This window comes from Perognathus longimembris, chromosome 14, assembly GCF_023159225.1.
Source record: "Perognathus longimembris pacificus isolate PPM17 chromosome 14, ASM2315922v1, whole genome shotgun sequence".
NCBI lineage: Eukaryota > Metazoa > Chordata > Mammalia > Rodentia > Heteromyidae > Perognathus > Perognathus longimembris.
The window spans coordinates 1068424-1088328 of record NC_063174.1 but is presented as its reverse complement, the minus strand read 5'-3'; the positions used below and the strand labels follow the sequence as shown (position 1 = coordinate 1088328).

Below are 19905 nucleotides of genomic sequence, written 5' to 3'. Positions count from 1 at the left end.
GCAAGCACTCTTGCCACTAGGCCATATCCCCAGCCCCCTGTGAAACTCTTATCTCAATTAACCACCCCAAAGCCAAAAGTGGCTCTGTGGTTCAAAGTGGTAGAGCATTAACCTTGAGGAAAAGAGCTCAAGGAAAGCACCCAGGCCCTGAGTTCAAGCTCCACAACTGAGATAAGAAAGAAATAGTAGGTTGCTTTATCAGCACAGATTGCTGATCGTCATGTATTAAAGGTGTCTGTCCTAAAATACAGAAGCAAAGTTTCACATGTGATCTTTCATTTCCAGCCCCGAACTGAGACCTTCACCTCTCTACTGTCCATGGTAGAGGCCTTGGAGTATTTCCTTTCTTTCTTCTCACAGAGCCTTACCAAGTACTCTCTACCTTCCATCTATCCACCCATTCATTCATACATCCCTCCATCCTCTTAATTCATCCATCCAACAAGTACTTGCTTAGTGTCTATATGTCCTAAATCCTGAAATTTCAATAATTACCTATAATAAGGTTCCTCTCTGAGAGGCTCACAGGCTAGTGAGAAAGAGAGAAAAAAACAGAGTGTGGCTATATAGGTGGTGGTAGAGTGCTTGTCTAGCAAGGCCCTGGGCTTCATTCCTAGTACTGCAAAGATAGCAGAACAATGGTTAGATATTACAGTGGGTGTTCCTAAGTATGAAAGAACACTAATTGGTAATCTAGGTTAGTTTAGGGATTCTGTGTCTTTTTTTTCCTGGTTCTGGGACTTGAACTTGGCCTGGGCACTGTCCCTGAACCTCTTTGTATTCAAGGCTATCATTCTGCTACTTGAGCCACAGTGCTACCTGTGGCTTTTTTCTAAGCAGTTTATTGGAGCTAAGAGCCTCACAGATGTTCCTGCACAAGCTGGCTTTGAACTGCCATCTTCAGCCTCTTAAGTAGCTAGCACAAGCCACCAGCACCGGCTTGTGCCTTTTTGAAATTCAGCAATGCAAGGCTTATATTAAAAATACAAACTCAATGGTAGGACACAGATACCACCAATTAAAGACTGGTGTTCAGCCAGCACCTAAATAATACTTAATGCACAGTCGGCACTGAACTAATACTTACTGAATAAACAGAACATCTAACTTTGCCTAATGAAATCTTTGCAGAAGAAATGAAGTGCTTTGAATTTTAAAGGATGAGTAGGATTTCTAAACATGGAGCCATGGTTGAGTGTGAACAATTAAGATTTCACTTCAGCACTTTTCAGTAAATAACTCTTTTTCACAGAAGTAAAAGAGAAATTCATCAATCATTTTCTCTATCATGGAACCTAGACAGACAAGACTCAAGAAAAAACAGGCGGGGCTGGGGATATAGCCTAGTGGCAAGAATGCCTGCCTCATATACATGAGGCCCTGGGTTCGATTCCCCAGCACCACATATACAGAAAATGGCCAGAAGGGGCACTGTGGCTCAAGTGGCAGAGTGCTAGCCTGGAGTAAAAAGAAGCCAGGGACAGTGCTCAGGCCCTGAGTCCAAGCCCCAGGACTGGCCAAAAAAAAAAAAAGAAAAAAAGAAAAAACAGGCTAGGCTGGGGATATGGCCTAGTGGCAAGAGTGCTTGCCTTGTATACATGAGGCCCTGGGTTCAATTCCCCAGCACCACATATACAGAAAATGGCCAGAAGTGGCGGTGTGGCTCAAGTGGCAGAGTGCTAGCCTTGAGCAAAAAGAAGCCAGGGACAGCGCTCAGGCCTAGAATCCAAGCCCCAGGACTGGCCAAAAAACAAACAAACAAACAAACAAAAGAACAAAAAACAGGCTACAAGCTGCCCAACCCAAGGAGATGATAAATGCTTGAGGAGAAGAAAATGCTAATTACCTGAATTGGATCATTCCACATTGTATGCATGTATCAAATCACTGGACTGCACTCCAGCATATGTACAATTAATATATGCCAATTCATTTTTTAAGATAAAACATAAAATTTCAGGATAGGAAATTTTATCAGCTCATGGCAGATGATAAAACTGACCTGCTTCCTTGGTACCGACTTGGAGATTCCTGTAGGTAAAGATGTGTGAGTAAAGAAAGTTACAGATCAAACATTTTATTCAATGGATGCCAGTATTAACTAGTTCAATAACTCACTTGCAGTGGTCCTTATTTATGGCTAAGATTCCCAGTAGGAAAAAAAAAAAAAAAACAGCAGCAGTATTTCCTTAGGAAATTATTAGCTTTGAGGTAATAAAATTTAAGTTTCTATTCATCAAAGTACACTGATAATCCTGTAGAGTAATATACCTGGGGAAATAAGGAGAATTTGTAGGGACTGAAAGTAACACAGCATGACTAAAATGAGCCAGAGCAGTTATGGGAATGAGGTCAATAGGAAAATTTTTTTTTTTTTTTTTTTTTTTTGGCCAGTCCTGGGCTTGGACACAGGGCCTGAGCACTGTCCCTGGCTTCTTTTTGCTCAAGGCTAGCACTCTGCCACTTGAGCCACAGCGCCACTTCTGGCCATTTTCTGTATATGTGGTGCTGGGGAATCGAACCCAGGGCCTCATGTATATGAGGCAGGCACTCTTGCCACTAGGCCATATCCCCAGCCCCAGGAAATTTTTATATAAATACACAGAATATTGTCAAGGAGAAAGACATGTCTGGAAAATACAGCATGTAAGAGAGGAGAGAGTCTGAGATGTCTTGGGCTTCCAGAACAGAAATTTTAAGTTTCAACATGTCTTTTTTTTTTTTTTGCCAATCCTAGGGCTTGGACTCAGGGCCTGAGCACTGTCCCTGGCTTCCTTTTGCTCAAGACTAGTGTTAGGTCCTCTCCCTGAGGGCTCCATGTAGATGCCCCCACCTCATTAAGTCTCCACCCTGGGTAACCTGCAGACCTGGAGGCAGTTACCTCCCCTTTCCCTGAGGTCACCTCCTAATCCACCTGGCTACACCCCTTGCCCCTGCCCTAGATATAAGGCAGGGCTGGGTGGGGGTCGCTCTCTTTCTCTCCCTTCTCTCCCATCTCTCTCTCTTCTCTCCCTTCTCTCCGGCCATGGATCACCTTGGCCACAGGCCAGCAGTTCGGTAATAAACTTTCTCCCCTGCCTGAATACCACATGGCGTTCTCCTTTAGCGGCTACCTACTTTCAAAACCTAACATATATGGTGCCGTGACTCGGGAAGGGCTAAAGAGTCAGGACAGATGGAATTCCCATCTATTTTCCTCCTTTTTCTGGGAGTATCCCCAGTCCTGACGGCCCTTTTCCACGAACCGAACTGCTGCGAGACGCCACGTGGCACTTTTCACTAATACCATTGCTGACCTCCACATCCACCTCCACCTCCACACCACTTGTCTACCCTGGTAAGTGAAAATGCTGCTACTCCGGTTCTCTGCCGCTCCATCTGCCGCTTCTGCGCCTCCCTCCCGTGCTTTTTGGGTGTTGCATCACAGTCACACCTGAGCCGGGACACTGCTAGCACGCCTCTTGACAGTGCAATGAGGCCTGCTCGAAATACTCGCTCAGATACAGTTTTTGCCACTGCAATGGTAAATGGTTAGAAGTCACTTATATTCAGGCTCTCTCTCTCTTTTCCTCTCTTTCTCTTCCTTTTTCTCCCTCTCTCATCTTCCTGCTTACTTGCTTACTTTATAAAATTCCCAAGTCGTACCATTGTTGTGTGCCTTGCTCACAAAGCTGCCTCTTTTCACAGACCTCCGATACTGAGGCTTGACCTCCAATGTGCTTTGTCAGCAAAGATATCTAAAAGTTCTCTTCTCTAGCATTGACCACATGGTGAATATTGGGTTTAACAGGTATCAGCTCAGGCGCCATTATGCCATGCCACGTGTTCTCAGTGTGTTTGTGTCCTGCCACCCCCCTCAACATGGCACCCCACTGGAGTTTATCAAAATATGGTTTCTCCATTTTATAATCTGAAAATTGTTTGCTAGCAAAATTGTTTTTCTAACTGACCACGTGGTTTTAAAATATTGGGCAAAAAAAAAATTTCATTTACTATTGGAATTCCAAAAGAGTCTACTGCTGAAATTCATTTTTGCATGCTGTAAAACCTATGTGCACAGTATGTATGTCTATGTAAATGTCATTTGTTAGTATGTCCATCTAGCTATATATCTGTGCTAAAACTCATCACATCTACTGAGTTTTGTCATTGCAGAATTCTGGCAAGTATTTGGTCAGTTCTTGACAAGGTACAGGTAAGCTCTAGTCCCCTTGGTCTCCTTGTTGTTTTAATTGGAAATAAAAAAGGGTTTTTGTGGCAAAGACGCCTTGGATTGCAGTTCAAAGCCAGCCCGGGCAGAAAATCTCTCAAACTCCATCTCCCAATTAATCAGCGAAGAGCCAGGCTGGAAGCATGGCTGAAAAGACTGATCTCTTACCAGCCAAATGCTGGAAGTGGAGCTGTGGCTCAAGTGGTAGAGTACTAGCCTCGAGCAGAAGTGCTCAGGGACAGTGCCCAGGCCCTGAGTTCAAACCCCGTGAATGCCAACGGGGGCAAGCCATCCCAGCAACAAGCATCTAGACCCCTGGGACTCAGCCAGTTCCGGGAACAAGTATCATGGAGTGGAGTAAGAGGAAAATGATCCCATCCAAAATGGAGTCACTTTGTCTCACCCTTTCAAAATTAATCAGAGCCGGGGGATCAAGAGATAGTAGCTTGTCCATCTAATGTCCAAACCTGAGTATAAGAACTAGCCAAGTCATTCAATTTTTAATTTTGTGCCCTAAGCCCTTGCTTTTGCCTTAATATTTTTTTTTGCCCAGCCCCTGCCTCATGAGACTTCTTCCAGGCTTCATTCAAGGACTGGCATCTACCACCAAGAGACCCTGCTGCTTGCCTTCTCCAGGAGAGCCCACATTTCTGCCTTTTACCCCTAATGCCGACGCCCCTTGCCAGCAGGAAGCAGCCAGAGAGAGTCTTCACCCTTTTTCATAACTATTAAAAGGCTGGAATGTTAGGTCCTCTCCCTGAGGGCTCCATGTAGCTGCCCCCACCTCATTAAGTCTCCACCCAGTTACCTGGGTAACCTGCAGACTTGGAGGCAGTTACCTCCCCTTTCCCTGAGGTCACCTCCTAATCCACCTGGCCACACAACAACTAGCACTCTGCCACTTGAGCCATAGTGCCACTTCTGTTTTTTTCTGTGTATGTGGTGCTGAGGAATGGAACCCAGGGCTTCATGCATGCTAGGCAAGCACTCTACCTCTTAGCCACATTCCCAGCCCAACATTCGTCTTTTGTATGAGACCTTCCTAATGGGCATTTTATGGTGTAACCCACTGACACTTGAGAATGGATTACAAGTGTGCTAAATATTGATCCTTTCAGTCCCCCCCCAAGGTCTTCTGTGGCCTAATCCATTTGCTACAGTATGCTTGAGTACAATGCTAATTTCTATATGCAATGATATAAAAAATGTTAGGAAGCACAATTTTATACAGACAACTAGACAAATGGAAAAAGTAGGAAAGAAATAATAGCAAAGAAAATCTATTTTATTCACCTTTAGAATGGCTAGACATTTCTTTAGTTCTGCATTCTCCTTTTTTAGGATTGACAGCTCTCTAGGCAAAAGATGGAACAATCATATCCAGGTCAGTAGGTAAGAATTATTACAATTAGGACTGTTGCTATAACTCTAAACACCCAGTCCCTGCTTACTGAGAGACGCTTGCAGATCTACCAGGTATTTCCATCAGGGAGCTGGTGATTCAGGAAGGAAATGCAAGTGTTTGGATGGCGCAGTGAAATGAACTAACTACACAAGCAGTCCCTCGGTATGACTTCAGGGTCTGCATAGAACCCTAGCTCCCCTTCACACATTCTCTGGCCTGCTGATGTCTAAAACATTTACAGCAAGAATTCCAGTTTGGAGGCTGGGAATGTGGCCTAGTGGTAGAGTGCTTACCTCGCATACAGGAAGCCCTGGGTTTGATTCCTCAGTACCACATGAATAGAAAAAGCCAGAAGTGGTACTGTGGCTCAAGTGGCAGCAAAAAGAAGCCAGGGACAGTGCTCAGGCCCTGAGTCCAAAGCCCAGGACTGGCAAAAAAAAAAAAAAAAGAATTCCAGTGTTTAAAAAGAATTTCATGTTTTAGCTTAATATTTCCAAAATATTCCCTTCCAGAGGTAACATTTTAAATGTTATGCCTCATGTTTACAATGTGAATAAGCAATATCTAAAGAAATAAGTATTTTTGGGGGTGGGGTGATATTAGGATTTTGAACAAGAATTCTGACTAGCATTTGTTAATGCTCTACCTTTTGAACCAAGCCCCAGCCCTTTTTGCTTTAGTTCTCCCCACCTACCCACACCAGAGAGGGCCTTATACTTTTACCCAGGCAAACAGACCATAATCATCCTATCTTAATTTTCCAAGTAGCTGGGATTAAAGGCATGTAATGCCATGCCCAGCCTAAGCAGCAATTTTGAATACAAGGAAGTAGCAGAGTGGAGACTGAGGGACCAATAAAAAATTCGATACTTGATTTTCCTAGACAAACATAGCCACACAGGAGATTTTCAGTCTTTGTAATCATAATGGAATACAAACTACAGCCGCTCTGAAAACAAAACAAGACACCTAATGTGATCTGACTTGGCTTGGCACTTACTTGTTCTGGTTGGCCATTGTTTGCTGAGCCTCCTGCAAGGCTGCTTCGAACTTTGTAATCCTATGCTTGTAAAAGGTGAGGAGAAGATCTGTTTGTTTCTTCTGGAAACGCCACACCTACTAAGGAAAAACATGTCTTTTTTTTTCCATTTTAATTACATTTACAAAGTTTCTTTCCTCACCCCGCCCCCTTTTTTTTCTTTACAAACCAAAAAACCCCCAAGTAATACATATTCTGGCTAACAGCTTTAGAGTTCAGGAATACAATGCCTAGCTAGCATTTGGTACTTGTATTTAGGTCAGCATACCCTGGTATTATAAGGAAACAATGACAAATCTTTCAGCAAGTAATTCTAGTTAATTTCCTTTTAATCCTGAAAACAACAAACAAACAGGTCTTGATGCACTCCTGTAACTCCCTTCCCCTCACTTTTGGCAACACAGGGAAATCCAAGAATCCATGTTTGAGTAGAGCTCTTTTTCTTCTGAAACATCTAATTTAGAGCTCATCACTGGGGATGTGTCATTTCCAGGACACTGGCTTTCTAAATATCTTAATGGGAACATTCTGACATTATCAAATAGATCTTTAAAAACATAATCTTTCATCCTGAGCAACAACAATCACTGTTTCTCAAGTTCAGAAATGGTTTTGACTTGTCTATTATTAGTTTGGTCACTGGTGACCCATTTATTTTCCCTACGACACTTAGACTGTCACTTGCAGGCTGTTCATGCTGCTGTAGTGAGACGAAGAGAACTTATTCTTGATTTTGTCTATGGGCATGGACATGTAATTTTATTTGTTTTGTTTTTGTTGCTACTAGTCCTGGGGTGTAGACTCAGGGCCTGAGCACTGTCCCTGGCTTCTTTTTGCTGAAGGCTAGCACTCTACCTCTTGAGCCACAGCGCCACTTCTGGCTTTTTTCTATATATGTGGTGCTGAGGAATCGAACCCAGGGCTTCGTGTATGCAAGGCGAGCACTTTACCACTAGGCCATATTCCCAGCCCATGGACATGTAATTTTATCTACTGGGTCACTTTACCATTTATACACAGATGTACTTATCATAGGAGTGCTGAAAGAGATCAAAAGTTAATATTTACATCGTATTTTAGCTTTTCAGGCACTACTTTCAAGTATATGGCAGTATTTGTATCTCATCTCCTTAGTCCCTGTTCAAACTGTAAACCTTTCATCGGGTCCCTTCTAGATCCTAGAACTCTTCTCAGAACCTTTTTCTCATCCAATTTGTAAACTAATTTGCCAACTTACTACAAGATTGTATTTAAGGAAGTATATAATATTTAGCCTATTTCTAAAAGGCAAACAAAACTAGTTCTAGATAAACAGGAATGTATTTTCTTTTTATTAAATAGATTTGTTTTCTGAGAGGAGTCAGTAAAAGAGTTTGAACTTGGCCTCTTGTTAACTCAGCTTGCTCATGGTATTACACCATTTGAGCCTCGCCATCAGCCTGGCTTTTTTCTGGTTATATCAGAAATGGAGTATCCCAGACTTTTCTGTCTAGACTGGCCTTGAACTGCAATGCAGTAGGTCTTAGGCTTCTGAGTAGCTAGGATTACAGGTATGAGCAACTGGCATTCAGTGGTTGTTTTTAAATAAAAGTAAAATATGTGGTTTAGAAATTCTGAATGAAGTAGAGGTAGAAAAAAAAATTAGTAAAGGCTGGGAAGGTGGCTTACTGGCAGAGTGCTTTCCTAGCATGCATGAAGCTCTAGGGGTTCAATTCCTTAGCACCACATAAACAGAAAAGGCTGGAAGTGGCGCTGTGGCTCAAGTGGTAGAGTGTAAGCCTTGAGCAAAAGCAGTTCAGGGAGAGCGCCCAGGCCCTGAGTTCAAACCCCAGGACTGGCAAAAAAAAAAATCAGTGAAAATCCTAGGAGTTACCTAAAATGGTGGGAGAGCAATGATATTATAAATAGATGCTAGCTTAAGCAGCTGAAATCTTTTCTCAAAATAAAAGGACTGGGATACTGCTCATTCCTAAAATGTACCCCTAACAGTTGACATACCGTGGGTTCAAGTCCCAGAACTGCTGAAGAAAAACATTTCAGATGGACATGGTGGGCCTATAATCCCAGCTACTCAGGACTTGGCCTGAGGACAAGCAAAAAGCTAGCAATATCCCATCTCAACCGACAAGCTGGGTTTGATGCTTCATGTCTATAATCCCGACTAAGTGAGAAATGTCGGTACAGACCAGCTCCAGGAAAAGGAAAGGGAAAGGGTAAGAGAAAAGAAAAAGGAAGAGGAAATAGGAAGAGAAAAGAGAGTAAAAGAAAAGAGACTCTACCTAAAAAGTAAGGACAAAAGAAGGAAAACAAAAACAGGAAGTGGCGCTGTGGCTCAAAGCCGTAGAGCACTAGCCTTGAGCTGAAGAACTCAGGGACAGGGCCTAGGCCCAGAGCTCAAGCCCTATGACAGACAAAAACAAAACAAAAAACCCTAGTCCTGAAATAATGTTGATAGGTGGAGCTTTTAAAGGATAAATAGGTCGGGATGACAGAGCCCTCACAGATGAGACTAATGCCTTATAAAGAGGTTTGAGGGAGTCTATGTGCTTTTCTGCCAAGTGAGAACGTGGCAAAAGGCTCTAACATGGAAGCAGTGAGCCTTAACCACACCCTGAATCTGCTGTTGGCTTGATCTTGGACTTAACAGCTTCCACAATGTAACAATACATTTATATTTACAAATTACCCATGGCAAAATGTTTTATTATAGCAGCACAATTAGCCTAAAATGGCTAGTAAGAATATAAAATGGGGGCTGGGAATGTGGCTTAGTGGGAGAGCGCTTGCCTAGCATGCTTGAAGTTGTGGGTTTGATTCCTCAGCACCACATGCACAGAAAAGCTGGAAGTGGCCCTGTGGCTCAGGTGGTAGAGTGCTAGCCTTGAGCAAAAAGAAGCCAGGGACAGTGCTCAGGACCTGAGTCCAAGGCAGAGGACTGGCCGCCCTTCCCCCCCCCCCCCCAAAAAAAAAAGCTCAGGGACAGCAACCAGACCCTGAGTTCAATCCCCAGGACCATACAACAAAGGACTGGAGGCATGGCCCAAGCACATGCCTGTGAGGCTCTGAGTTCAGCCTGTTACTACACACAGGTAAACGTTCTAGTACTGAACTCCAGCTAGAAGCCCACATAAAGTCAAAAAGAAGTTACATACTTCCAATATACACAAAGTAAATCTCCTATTCCAGATGGGAGTAAGAGGAGGACATACAGGAAGGATCAGAGCAAGACTGAAAGCCAGCAGGGCAAATGCTGAGCTCTTCAGTTCTAGGGCATGCTCTCCTTGTTTGCAGGTAATGTAAGACTTCTTATAAACCCTTTGTTAGGTCCTCTCCCTGAGGGCTCCATGTAGATGCCCCCACCTCATTAAGTCTCCACCCCGTTACCTGGGTAACCTGCAGACCTGGAGGCAGTTACCTCCCCTTTCCCTGAGGTCACCTCCTAATCCACCTGGCCACACCCCTTGCCCCTGCCCTAAATAAAGCAGGGCTGGGTGGGGGTCGCTCTCTTTCTCTCTCTCCCTTCTCTCCAGCCATGGATCACCTTGGCCACAGGCCAGCAGTTCGGTAATAAACTTTCTCTCCTGCCTGAATACCGCATGGCGTTCTCCTTTACCAGCTACCTACTTTAAAAACCTAACACCCTTCACTGATGTCCTACTGCATGCAGAAAATTTAAATTTCTAGCCATGGCATACAGTGCCTAATCCTCTGATGCTACCTTAAATAACCATCCTCTTAACCAGTTTTAATATGTGTTCATTCATTTACAAACATTTTTATGTACCTGGTACCCAGTCAGACATAGAATGTAACAAAATCTGTCTTTGAAATGTTCACAGTTCAGTAAGTTAAACTGAACAAATAAATCACTTTTTCAAAGTTAAAACTTTTGCAGAGTTAAAAGAAATGATAGACGTACAAAGGACAGTGACTCTGCCTGCATATTTCAGTGACAGCTTTTACCAAAGAAGGAAGAATCACTGCAATGTATTTGAAAGTTGGCTAGTTGTATTTAGGATGTATTCTATGACCTAAAACTAGAAGAAAGCTAACAGGGTCCATATGGGACTCTAATTCCTTTGAAAATTATCCAGAGGTGAGTAAGAAATTCCAGAAAGGCAGCTTGATCAACTGATGGGATGGAGTACAGAAGAAAAATGGCCTTGCCAGGTCATTACAGAGACTGAGGATGGATATGGAGAGCATCTGTTTCATAACACATATTAAGAATTAGTTAAGAGAAGGACAGAGTAGGAAAGACGCTAGAACTTATAGGCACAGGAAGGAACTTCCTGAATATAGTCCCAGGGGCACAACAAATAGGGGAAAGACTCGACAAATGGGACTACTACAAATTAAAAAGTTTCTGCACAGCTAAGGACATAGCCACCAAAATAGAAAGACAGCCAACAATATGGGAAAGGATATTTACCAGCACAGCAACAAAGGCCTGATATCTGTCATCTACAGAGAACTCAAAAAACTGAGCCCCTCCAAGCCCAATAAACCTATTAGGAAATGGGCAAAGGAGCTAAAGAGAGACTTCACAAGAGAAGATATAAAAATGGCAAAGAAACATATGAGGAAATGCTCAACATCCCTGGTAGTAAAGGAAATGCAAATAAAAACAACCCTGAGATACCACCTCACCCCAGTTAGAATGGCCTATACTCTGAACTCAGGAAACAACAAATGCTGGAGGGGCTGTGGGGAAAGAGAAACCCTTCTCCATTGTTGGTAGGAGTGCAAATTAGTACAACCACTTTGGAGAACAGTATGGAAGTTTCTCAAAAAGCTCAATATAGACCTACCCTATGACCCAGCCATACCTCTCCTAGGCATCTATCCTAAACAGCAAAATCCAAGATATCAAAAAGACATTTGTACTTCCATGTTTATCGCGGCACAATTCACAATAGCCAAAATATGGAAACAACCCAGATGCCCCTCCACAGACGAATGGATCCAAAAAATATGGTACTTATACACAATGGAATACTACATAGCGATTAGGAATGGTGAAATATTGTTATTCGCAGGGAAATGATCAGAACTCAAACAAATAATGTTGAGCGAGGCATGATCTCCCTGATATATGACTGTTAACAAAGGGAGACAGAGAGACAGTAGAGCCCAAGTCTGTGAACACTGTATATGTTCTTGATACATTGTATATTGTATATATGTCTACCTGACCTAGAGAAGGGATAGAAAAACAGGACGTAAGATATCACAAGAAATGTACACACTGCCCTACTATGTAACTGTACCCTTTTTGCACAACACCTTGTAAAAAAATTTGTGTTCAATTAATAAACAAATAAAAAAAAAGAATTAGTTAAGAGAACAGTAAACACAACTGGCCAACCTCTGTCTTCGTGGCACTCACATGGCAATGTAAAACTTGGACAATAAACAAATACATAATATAAAGTTAGAGATAAAAGTGATGATAAGAAATAGAGTCAAACAAGGAGTAGAGTGCTGTTAAGACATGACAATCAGTAAATATCTGATGGAGGAAGGAAGTTTGAAGCAGAAGACAGAATGACTCAATCTGGATATTTCACGGATCAGTTACTCAATTTTACAGATTTAGGAAAATACATTTTCAGACTTTGCTGACTTCACCAAACTGGCACTTCGCTAAAGTGATGATTAACCAGGCTTTCCTATTTATTTTATCTTGATTATATGACCGTGTGTAATTGGTCTCTTGATTAGGTAGGTTAAGATTCAAACTACATCTTATTTCTCTACTGATGATTAACTATCCCTAGGCTTAGTTATTAACCATAAGTCTACTCTCTCTCTTGTTCATGTGACCTTTTTGACACTCCTCTTTCAGTCTCAGCTGGATTTTATGTCATTATTGTATTAAACATGCTTTCCCAACTATAATAGCTCACCTAGCCAGCTAAAATGCCAGGATGTAACCAAAGCTCTAATTCTCCTTACCGTCTCAACTTAGAACCAAGGGATAACATTCTGAATAAAAAAGCTAACTCTCTTATCTTCTACCAGAAGATGCCTAAGAATCATCTGCATGTTTAGGAAAGCTGTTCTCTACTAAGAACAGAAGAGGCACTAGCCCCAGTGGCTCACGCTATAAATGGGAGGAATGGAGGATTCTAGGTCAAGGCTAGCCCTGGCAGAGAAGTTCACAAGACTTCTTAGACTTCTTCTTTCCCTATGTAAATCCCTTTTATGTCTTTCTCTTACCTTATTGCTCTGGCTAGGAGTTCCAAAATTGCATTGAAAACAGTGGAGAGAGTGGACATCTTTGCATTGCTCCTGATTTTATAGGAAATGGTCACGAGATTCCTTAACAGAAGAAGCTGAGTGGAACAAACATGTTCCCCCAGGTTAAACAGACACCCTAAAACAGGGCAGATCCAAGTCCAGACATGTGCCTGGGCAGAAAGTGAAACCCAATTTCAAAAATAATTAGCACAAAAAGGAGCTGGAGGTATAGCTCAGTGGTGGAGTATCTGTCTAACAAGCAGAAGGCTCTGAGTTCCAATTCCAGTATGAAAAAGCCAAAGTGGAGCTGCAAATGGTAACCTTCTGGGTGACCCAAGGCTAGATTCCCCAGCACAACCGGAGTCATAAAGACAGAAGAGAAACCGTGAAGCCAGGTGCAGTGGTGCACACCTACAATCCCAGCCCAGCAGAGAATGTGAGGATAGTGTAAGCTACTTGGCTCAAATAAACACGGGCTGGGATGGTAGATCAATGTTACAACACTTGCCTAGAATGTACAAAGCCTTGGGTTCCATTCTAAGAACGCCCCTCCCCACAACACACATAAAGGACAGTGATAACATTTTAAGAAATGTGTCAAGATAGGAATCCCATGAGGTTATGAAATAATCTCAGTAGAATTGGAAGAAAAAACAACAACTACGTTTTTTGCAACTTGGGAATCTCCCTAATAGTTATACTACCATCTTTCTACTTTCTCCTTTATTTCTATTGTTCTTACCAGGTCAGTGGTTTGCTAACAATGAAACAGTAGGAAGAAAAAAAAATCTATTAGCTGGGCACCCTGAGCCAGGCTCATGCCTGTAATCCTAGCTATTCAGGAGGCTGAGATCTGAGTATCTTGGTTCAAAGCCACCTGGGGCAGCAAAGTCCCCCATGAGACTCTTATTTCCAATTAACCACTCAAAAACTGGAAGTGGAGCTGTGGCTCAAAGAAGTAGAGCACTAGTCTTGAGGAAAAGAGCTCAGGGACAGTGCCAACGTTGAGTTCAAGGCCCAAGACCAACAGAAACAAACAAAAAAACACTTATGGGGCTGGGGATATGGCCTAGTGGCAAGAGTGCTTGCCTCGTATACATGAGGCCCTGGGTTCAATTCCCCAGCACCACATATACAGAAAACAGCCAGAAGTGGCGCTGTGGCTCAAGTGGCAGAGTGCTAGCCTTGAGCAAAAAGAAGCCAGGGACAGTGCTCAGGCCCTGAGTCCAAGCTCCAGGACTGGCCAAAAAAAAACAACAACAACACTTATTTTCTAAAATTTAAGCAGTCAGTTATGAATAAGTGATGAGTTACTATTAGAAGGGTGGTTGAAAATGAGCATTATTAGATCCTTAACACCACAGAAAATGAAAGAAAAATAAAAGTGGAGAGTAAGACATACAGTCATAAATGTTGATTTATAAGCAAAAGGTTGGGAGTTAAACTACCAAATCCATTGTTTGCAGGAGGCCTGTATATTCAAAGTAATTCTTAGAAGATGAGTCTACCTACAGAGAAAGAGAAAGCTCCTTAGTACATCTCTTACTCACAGGGACTTCTTACCAGAACTAGAAAGTACATTGGTTTTGGAGACATGACTCAGTTGGTAGAGCACCAGCCAATGAGGAAAAACAGTCAGGTACCAAGTTCGAGTCCCAGTCTCAGACTAAAAAACCCATTGCGATTTTTATAGCCTATTATAGATTTTGGTTCAGTAAAAGTTAACTAGCTGAGATCTGTATCAAGGACGAAAGCAAAGAGAGATCTCTGACCCTTGTATAAAACAGCAGTCTAAGGCGAGCCTTGGGTTAAGGATGAGGCAGTTATAATTCACCTAGAAAATCATATTTTCTTTACTTTTTTTTCCATACCTGAGAGATGTGGCTAAAATATTTCAAAGCTGTATCCACAGGGCTTTGAAAGAACATCTTCTCCTGAGGTTTCAACTATGAAAACAGTAAGAAACTCAGTAAGAATATCCACAATGAAATGAAATAAAATAATTCTGCCTTTTTTTTTTTTTGCCAGACCTGGGGCTTGGACTCAGGGCCTGAGCACTGTCCCTGGCTTCTTTTTTGCTCAAGGCTAGCACTCTGCCACTTGAGCCACAGCGCCACTTCTCGCCGTTTTCTGTATATGTGGTGCTGAGGAATCAAACCCAGCGCTTCATGTATAACGAGGTAAGCACTCTAACAATAGGCCATATTCCCAGCCCCCTGTCCCCTCTTTTTTTTTAAAGTATCATCTACACTTTTTGTATACTTTCCACAGCCAGGAATGGGTTAAGATGGTTTGTAACAGAGGTGGGGTGTAGGGAAGTAGAGGTGACTTACATTATCAGAAAGAGCCAGATACTTGCAAGGAGTACCACAAACAGCACATTTTCCTGAAAGATTTAAAAAAAGTTTGATTCTCATGGGCATAAAGATTTTCCTAATGTATATGATAATAATCAAGGAGGCTAGCAAGAAAAGGGTTCTTACTGAACTTGAAGTATCATTGTGCTATAAAGGAACATTAAGCTCTATGCTCCACGTCAGTATTGCCAAACAAATATGCTGAAATAGTACGAAAGCTTTCACACTACATTTCTATTCATCTTTTGTGTGTGTTGTCAGTGTAGGATGTGTGTGTGCTGTGTGTATGTGCCTGTCCTGGGGCTTGAACACAGAGCTAGCACTGTCTCAGCTTTCATACTCAAAGTTAGCAAGCACTCTGCCACTCAAGCCACAGTTCCACATTCAGCTTTTTGGTGGTTAAGTGGAAATAAGTGTCTCATGGACTTTCCTGCTCAGGCTGGCTTTGTCTCAGACTCACCCTCTTGAGTAGCTAGGATTACAGGAATGAGCAACTGGCTAATCTTCCTGTCTTTTTTTTTTTTTTTTTTCCCTCCAGAGCTGAGGACCAAACTCAGGACCTTGAACTGACTAGGGAAATGCTCATCCACTGAGCTAAATCCCCAAACCCATCTTCCTGTCCTAAAAAAATAAAAATCTCAATCTTCCTTTGTGAGACAAAAGGACAATTTTAAACACTCAATGGGAGAGCAAGAGGATGTTTATAGGAGTATGGGAACAACACCATGACCTTAACTTTAAGTTAGTATACTTTTTATCCTAGCTGCCTGACAGCAGACACATACTGTGTTCTATCAGGAACTCCTCCAGTGATTCCTGCCCTTTTATCACTTTGCTAGTATTCCAAGACATGCTTTGAAGCTCTTATGCTCCAATTTATCCCATCTGAAAAGAAGCAAAAATTCAAGTTCCTATTCTCTAAAGTGGAAACTTAGTGGTGGTGCTAGTTATTCATTAAGATAAATGCCATGTCAGGAGAAAACATCACATGGCTTATGCTTCAGAGACAAACCACTCTAAAAAGAGCTGCTGTTACTATAGTGAACTGCCTTGTTACATCAGCAGGTAACTTAAAAGGGTCATGTGACCCATGTAGAGAAAAAGCTTCTCTGAAGATTACCTTACCTGTTTTCCTTTGGGGAAGAGGAAAGAAGATTTTTTTTCCCCAGTCTGTCCTCCATACTGTTCTCAGCATTAGCTAGCAAGTGCAAAATGTTCTTCTACTTAATTAAAACAAAACAAAAAGCATGCTAAAACACGTCCAAGCCTTGCCTATCCTACAGGATAAAGTCCAGGATCTTCGGCTGGGTACACAGAGACGTCCACCGTGTAGCAGATCTCTAGCTTCATCTCTCCTCATCTCTTACCTTATTCCTTATCTCCTACCAATCCCAAGTATGTGTAGTCCTTTGCACTGTGGTTTTATGATGTCCTGTGTCTATGCACTGCTATTGTCTCAAACTAGAATATTCAATTAAACAACGACTTGCTTTATCTACTTCTTAACCCAAACAATAGGACAAACTTCTTCTGTAAAGTTTGGCTAAAATATCCTACCTTATGTCCCTCTTCTGCAAGGAATTTACACACATCTTAAGGTTGTTTTCTTTGTTCATTTATCTTTGGGTTTGGGGGCAAGGTCTCACTGTGTTTGCCCAGGCTAGGCAACTTGAACACCTGGGCTCACGCAGTTAACGCTTGAGCCTCCCCACCAGCAGGGATTACAGGCCACTCATTGTACTGCCCACTAGCAGGGATTACAGGCCCCTCTACTGCCCACTAGCAGGGATTACAGGTCCCTGTACTGCCCACTAGCAGGGATTACAGGCCCCTCTACTGCCCACTTGCCCAGGCCTCATAAGTATATTTTACATTTTAAAAATGATATAAGAAGTCAGACACCTGTGATTTCTGTGGCTAATGTCTGTAATCCTAGCTGTTGTGCCAAGTCGCGAAACCACCACCAAGAAGACCACCGAGACTCAGACATTCCGAAATGCAAAAGCAAGGCAAGGCTTTATTTAAGCGAGCTGCAACTCGGGCCTCGTCCTACCCACCGACACAGCAGAGGTTAGGAGGGAGCCGCGGCTTACAGGTTCGACTGTGTCTCTCCTGCCCCTGTGAGGGGGCAGACCACAGACCACACAGTCTCACTGTGTCTCTCCTGCCCCTTTGAGAGGGCAGACCACACAGTCTCACTGTGTCTCTCCTGCTCCTGTGAGGGGGTAGACCACACAGTCTTGAGGCTCTCTCTCTCTCGTTCCTGTGTAGGAGTGGACCAGACAACCCCGAATATAGAGTGGACCGGACGGGCGCCCGTTAGAAGGGCCTCCCGGTCCAGTCCTTCAGGTTCAGGGTGGTAGTGGGAAGCCTGAGCCCCGTCGAGGGCTTGAGGTGTTCCCCAAGTCCTCCAGGACTGCCCATACGAGCATGTCCACTCCGGCTGGTTCTTCACTACCTACAGGTTCAGATTCAGGCGGCTGACCAAAACAGAAAACAAAACTACAAATCACACAGACACAGACACACAGAATGAACAGCGCTATTTTCTTACCTTCAGAGTCTGGGGTCTCGGGGGTCTCTGGGGCCATCCCGGACGAAACCCCAAATGTTGTGCCAAGTCGCAAGACCACCACCAAGAAGACCACCGAGACTCAGACATTCTGAAATGCAATAGCAAGGCAAGACTTTAAGCGAGCTGCAACTCGGGCTTCCTCCTAACCTCTGCTGTGTCGGTGGGTAGGACGAGGCCCGAGTTGCAGCTCGCTTAAATAAAGTCTTGCCTTGCTATTGCATTTCGGAATGTCTGAGTCTTGGTGGTCTTCCTTGGTGGTGGTCTTGCGACTTGGCACAACATTAGCTACTCAGATGGCTGAGAGTAGAAGGACGGAGGTTCAAGGCCAGCTTCAGCAGAAAAGTTTGAGTCTCTGCTTAATAAAAAACTGGGCTGGAAGTATGGCCAAAGTGGCAAACATCAGCCCAACAAGCATGAAGCCCTGAGACCAATCCTCAGTACTATTTATAGCTCTACACCACCACAGGCCTACCAAATGACTTGTATTCTAAATCACAGAGGAAATGCTAATCATTATATCTAGATTAAAACAGTTTTGCCAGAAATTGAAAACAAGTCACTTACCCAGAGTCATACAGTGTTTACAAAAAATATGGCCACAGCTGGTCACAAAGAAGTGGGCCCCATCTTTTCGGTAACAAAGGTTGCAATGAAACCAATCCATTCTGTAGCAGATAAAGAGTAAGAACAATATGAAGAATAACTGAATTATGAGATGTTCCAAAATCGATACAATACTTGGTTTAGTTTCTGGTAGTCTGAGATATGAGCACATGACTGTGGGTATTCCATTGGGTCATAAGAAAGAACATATAAAGCTAGAGAAAGCTTGTAAGTATGATGTCATCAAGTCTTTTCTATTGGTCCATTTAGTACTCTATCTTAGAAAAGCAGTAGGAAGGCAGTAGCAAGATTTTTTTGTTGTTTTTGTTTTTGTTTTTTTTGCCATTCCTGGCTGGGCCTTGGACTCAGGGCCTGAGCACTGTCCCTGGCTTCCTTTTGCTCAAGGCTAGCACTCTGCCACTTGAGCCACAGCGCCACTTCTGGCCGTTTTCTGTATATGTGGTGCTGGGGAATCGAACCCAGGGCCTCATGTATACGAGGCAAGCTCTCTTGCCACTAGGCCATATCCCCAGCCCAAGATTTTTTGTTTTTGAGATTAGGGTGTCACTGTTTATCACCTGCTGGCCTTAAATTCATAACTTCCTGCCTCAGTTTCCCCAGTAGTGGGATTACAGGTATGAGCACTATGCCTGGTTCTACTCTTCTTTGTGTTCAAGCATTCTAGATTAACATCTCAATTTGTAGTAGAAAAAGCAACTGTAACTAATTGATTTTATTTTTGCCAGTCCTGGAGCTTGAACTCTGCACTTGGGGGTTGTCCCTGAGCTTTTGTGCACAAGGCTAGCACTCTACCACTTGAGCCACAGATGCACATCTGGTCACTTGAGCCACAGCTCTACTGCTTTTTTTTTTTTTTTGTAGTTTAGTGGAGATAAGAATCTCATAGGTTTTTCTGCCTGGGCTGGCTTTGAATCAAGATTCTCAGATTTCAGCCTCCTGAGTAGCTAGAATTATTAGGTGTGAGTCACCAGCACTGAGTAGGAAAAAAAATTTTTTTAAGTAAACTATTAAGCCGATGCCATTGGCTCAGGCCTATAATCCTAGCTACTCAGGAGGCTGAGATCTGAGGATTGTGATTCAAAGCAAGCCTGAGCAGAAAAGTACATGACTCTTTTTTTTTTTTTTTTTGCCAGTCCTGGGCCTTGAACTCAGGGCCTGAGCACTGTCCCTGGCTTCTTTTTGCTCAAGGCTAGCACGCTACCATTTGAGCCGCAGCACTCTATATACGTGGTGCTGGGGAATTGAACCCAGGGCTTCATGTATATGAGGCAAACACTCTTGCCACTAGGCCATATTCCCAGCCTACATGAGACTCTTATCTCCAATAAACCACTCAGAAAAAGCTGGAAGTGGCACTAGCTTAAGTGGTAGAGCACTAGCCTTGAGCACAAACAGGATCAGGGATGGCACCCAGGCCGAGTTCAAGCACCAGGGACTGGTAAAAACAAAAAC

The 19905-nt window shown here is 43.0% G+C and overlaps 1 protein-coding gene across 1 annotated transcript in view; it reads right to left on the bottom strand.

The window, feature by feature from the left end:
* Rnf212b (ring finger protein 212B) overlaps positions 1 to 18679 on the bottom strand; it is a 31463-nt gene extending 12784 nt beyond the window's left edge. The window contains exons 1-6 of the mRNA XM_048362761.1: positions 18394 to 18679; positions 15231 to 15283; positions 14769 to 14843; positions 6616 to 6731; positions 5504 to 5564; positions 2003 to 2031 (exon numbers count right to left, since the gene is read on the bottom strand). Coding sequence (XP_048218718.1) covers positions 2003 to 2031; positions 5504 to 5564; positions 6616 to 6731; positions 14769 to 14843; positions 15231 to 15283; positions 18394 to 18604 — 545 coding nt within the window. The 5' untranslated portion in view covers positions 18605 to 18679. The remainder of the gene's footprint in view (positions 1 to 2002; positions 2032 to 5503; positions 5565 to 6615; positions 6732 to 14768; positions 14844 to 15230; positions 15284 to 18393) is intronic.
* Between the last annotated feature and the right edge of the window lie 1226 nt (positions 18680 to 19905).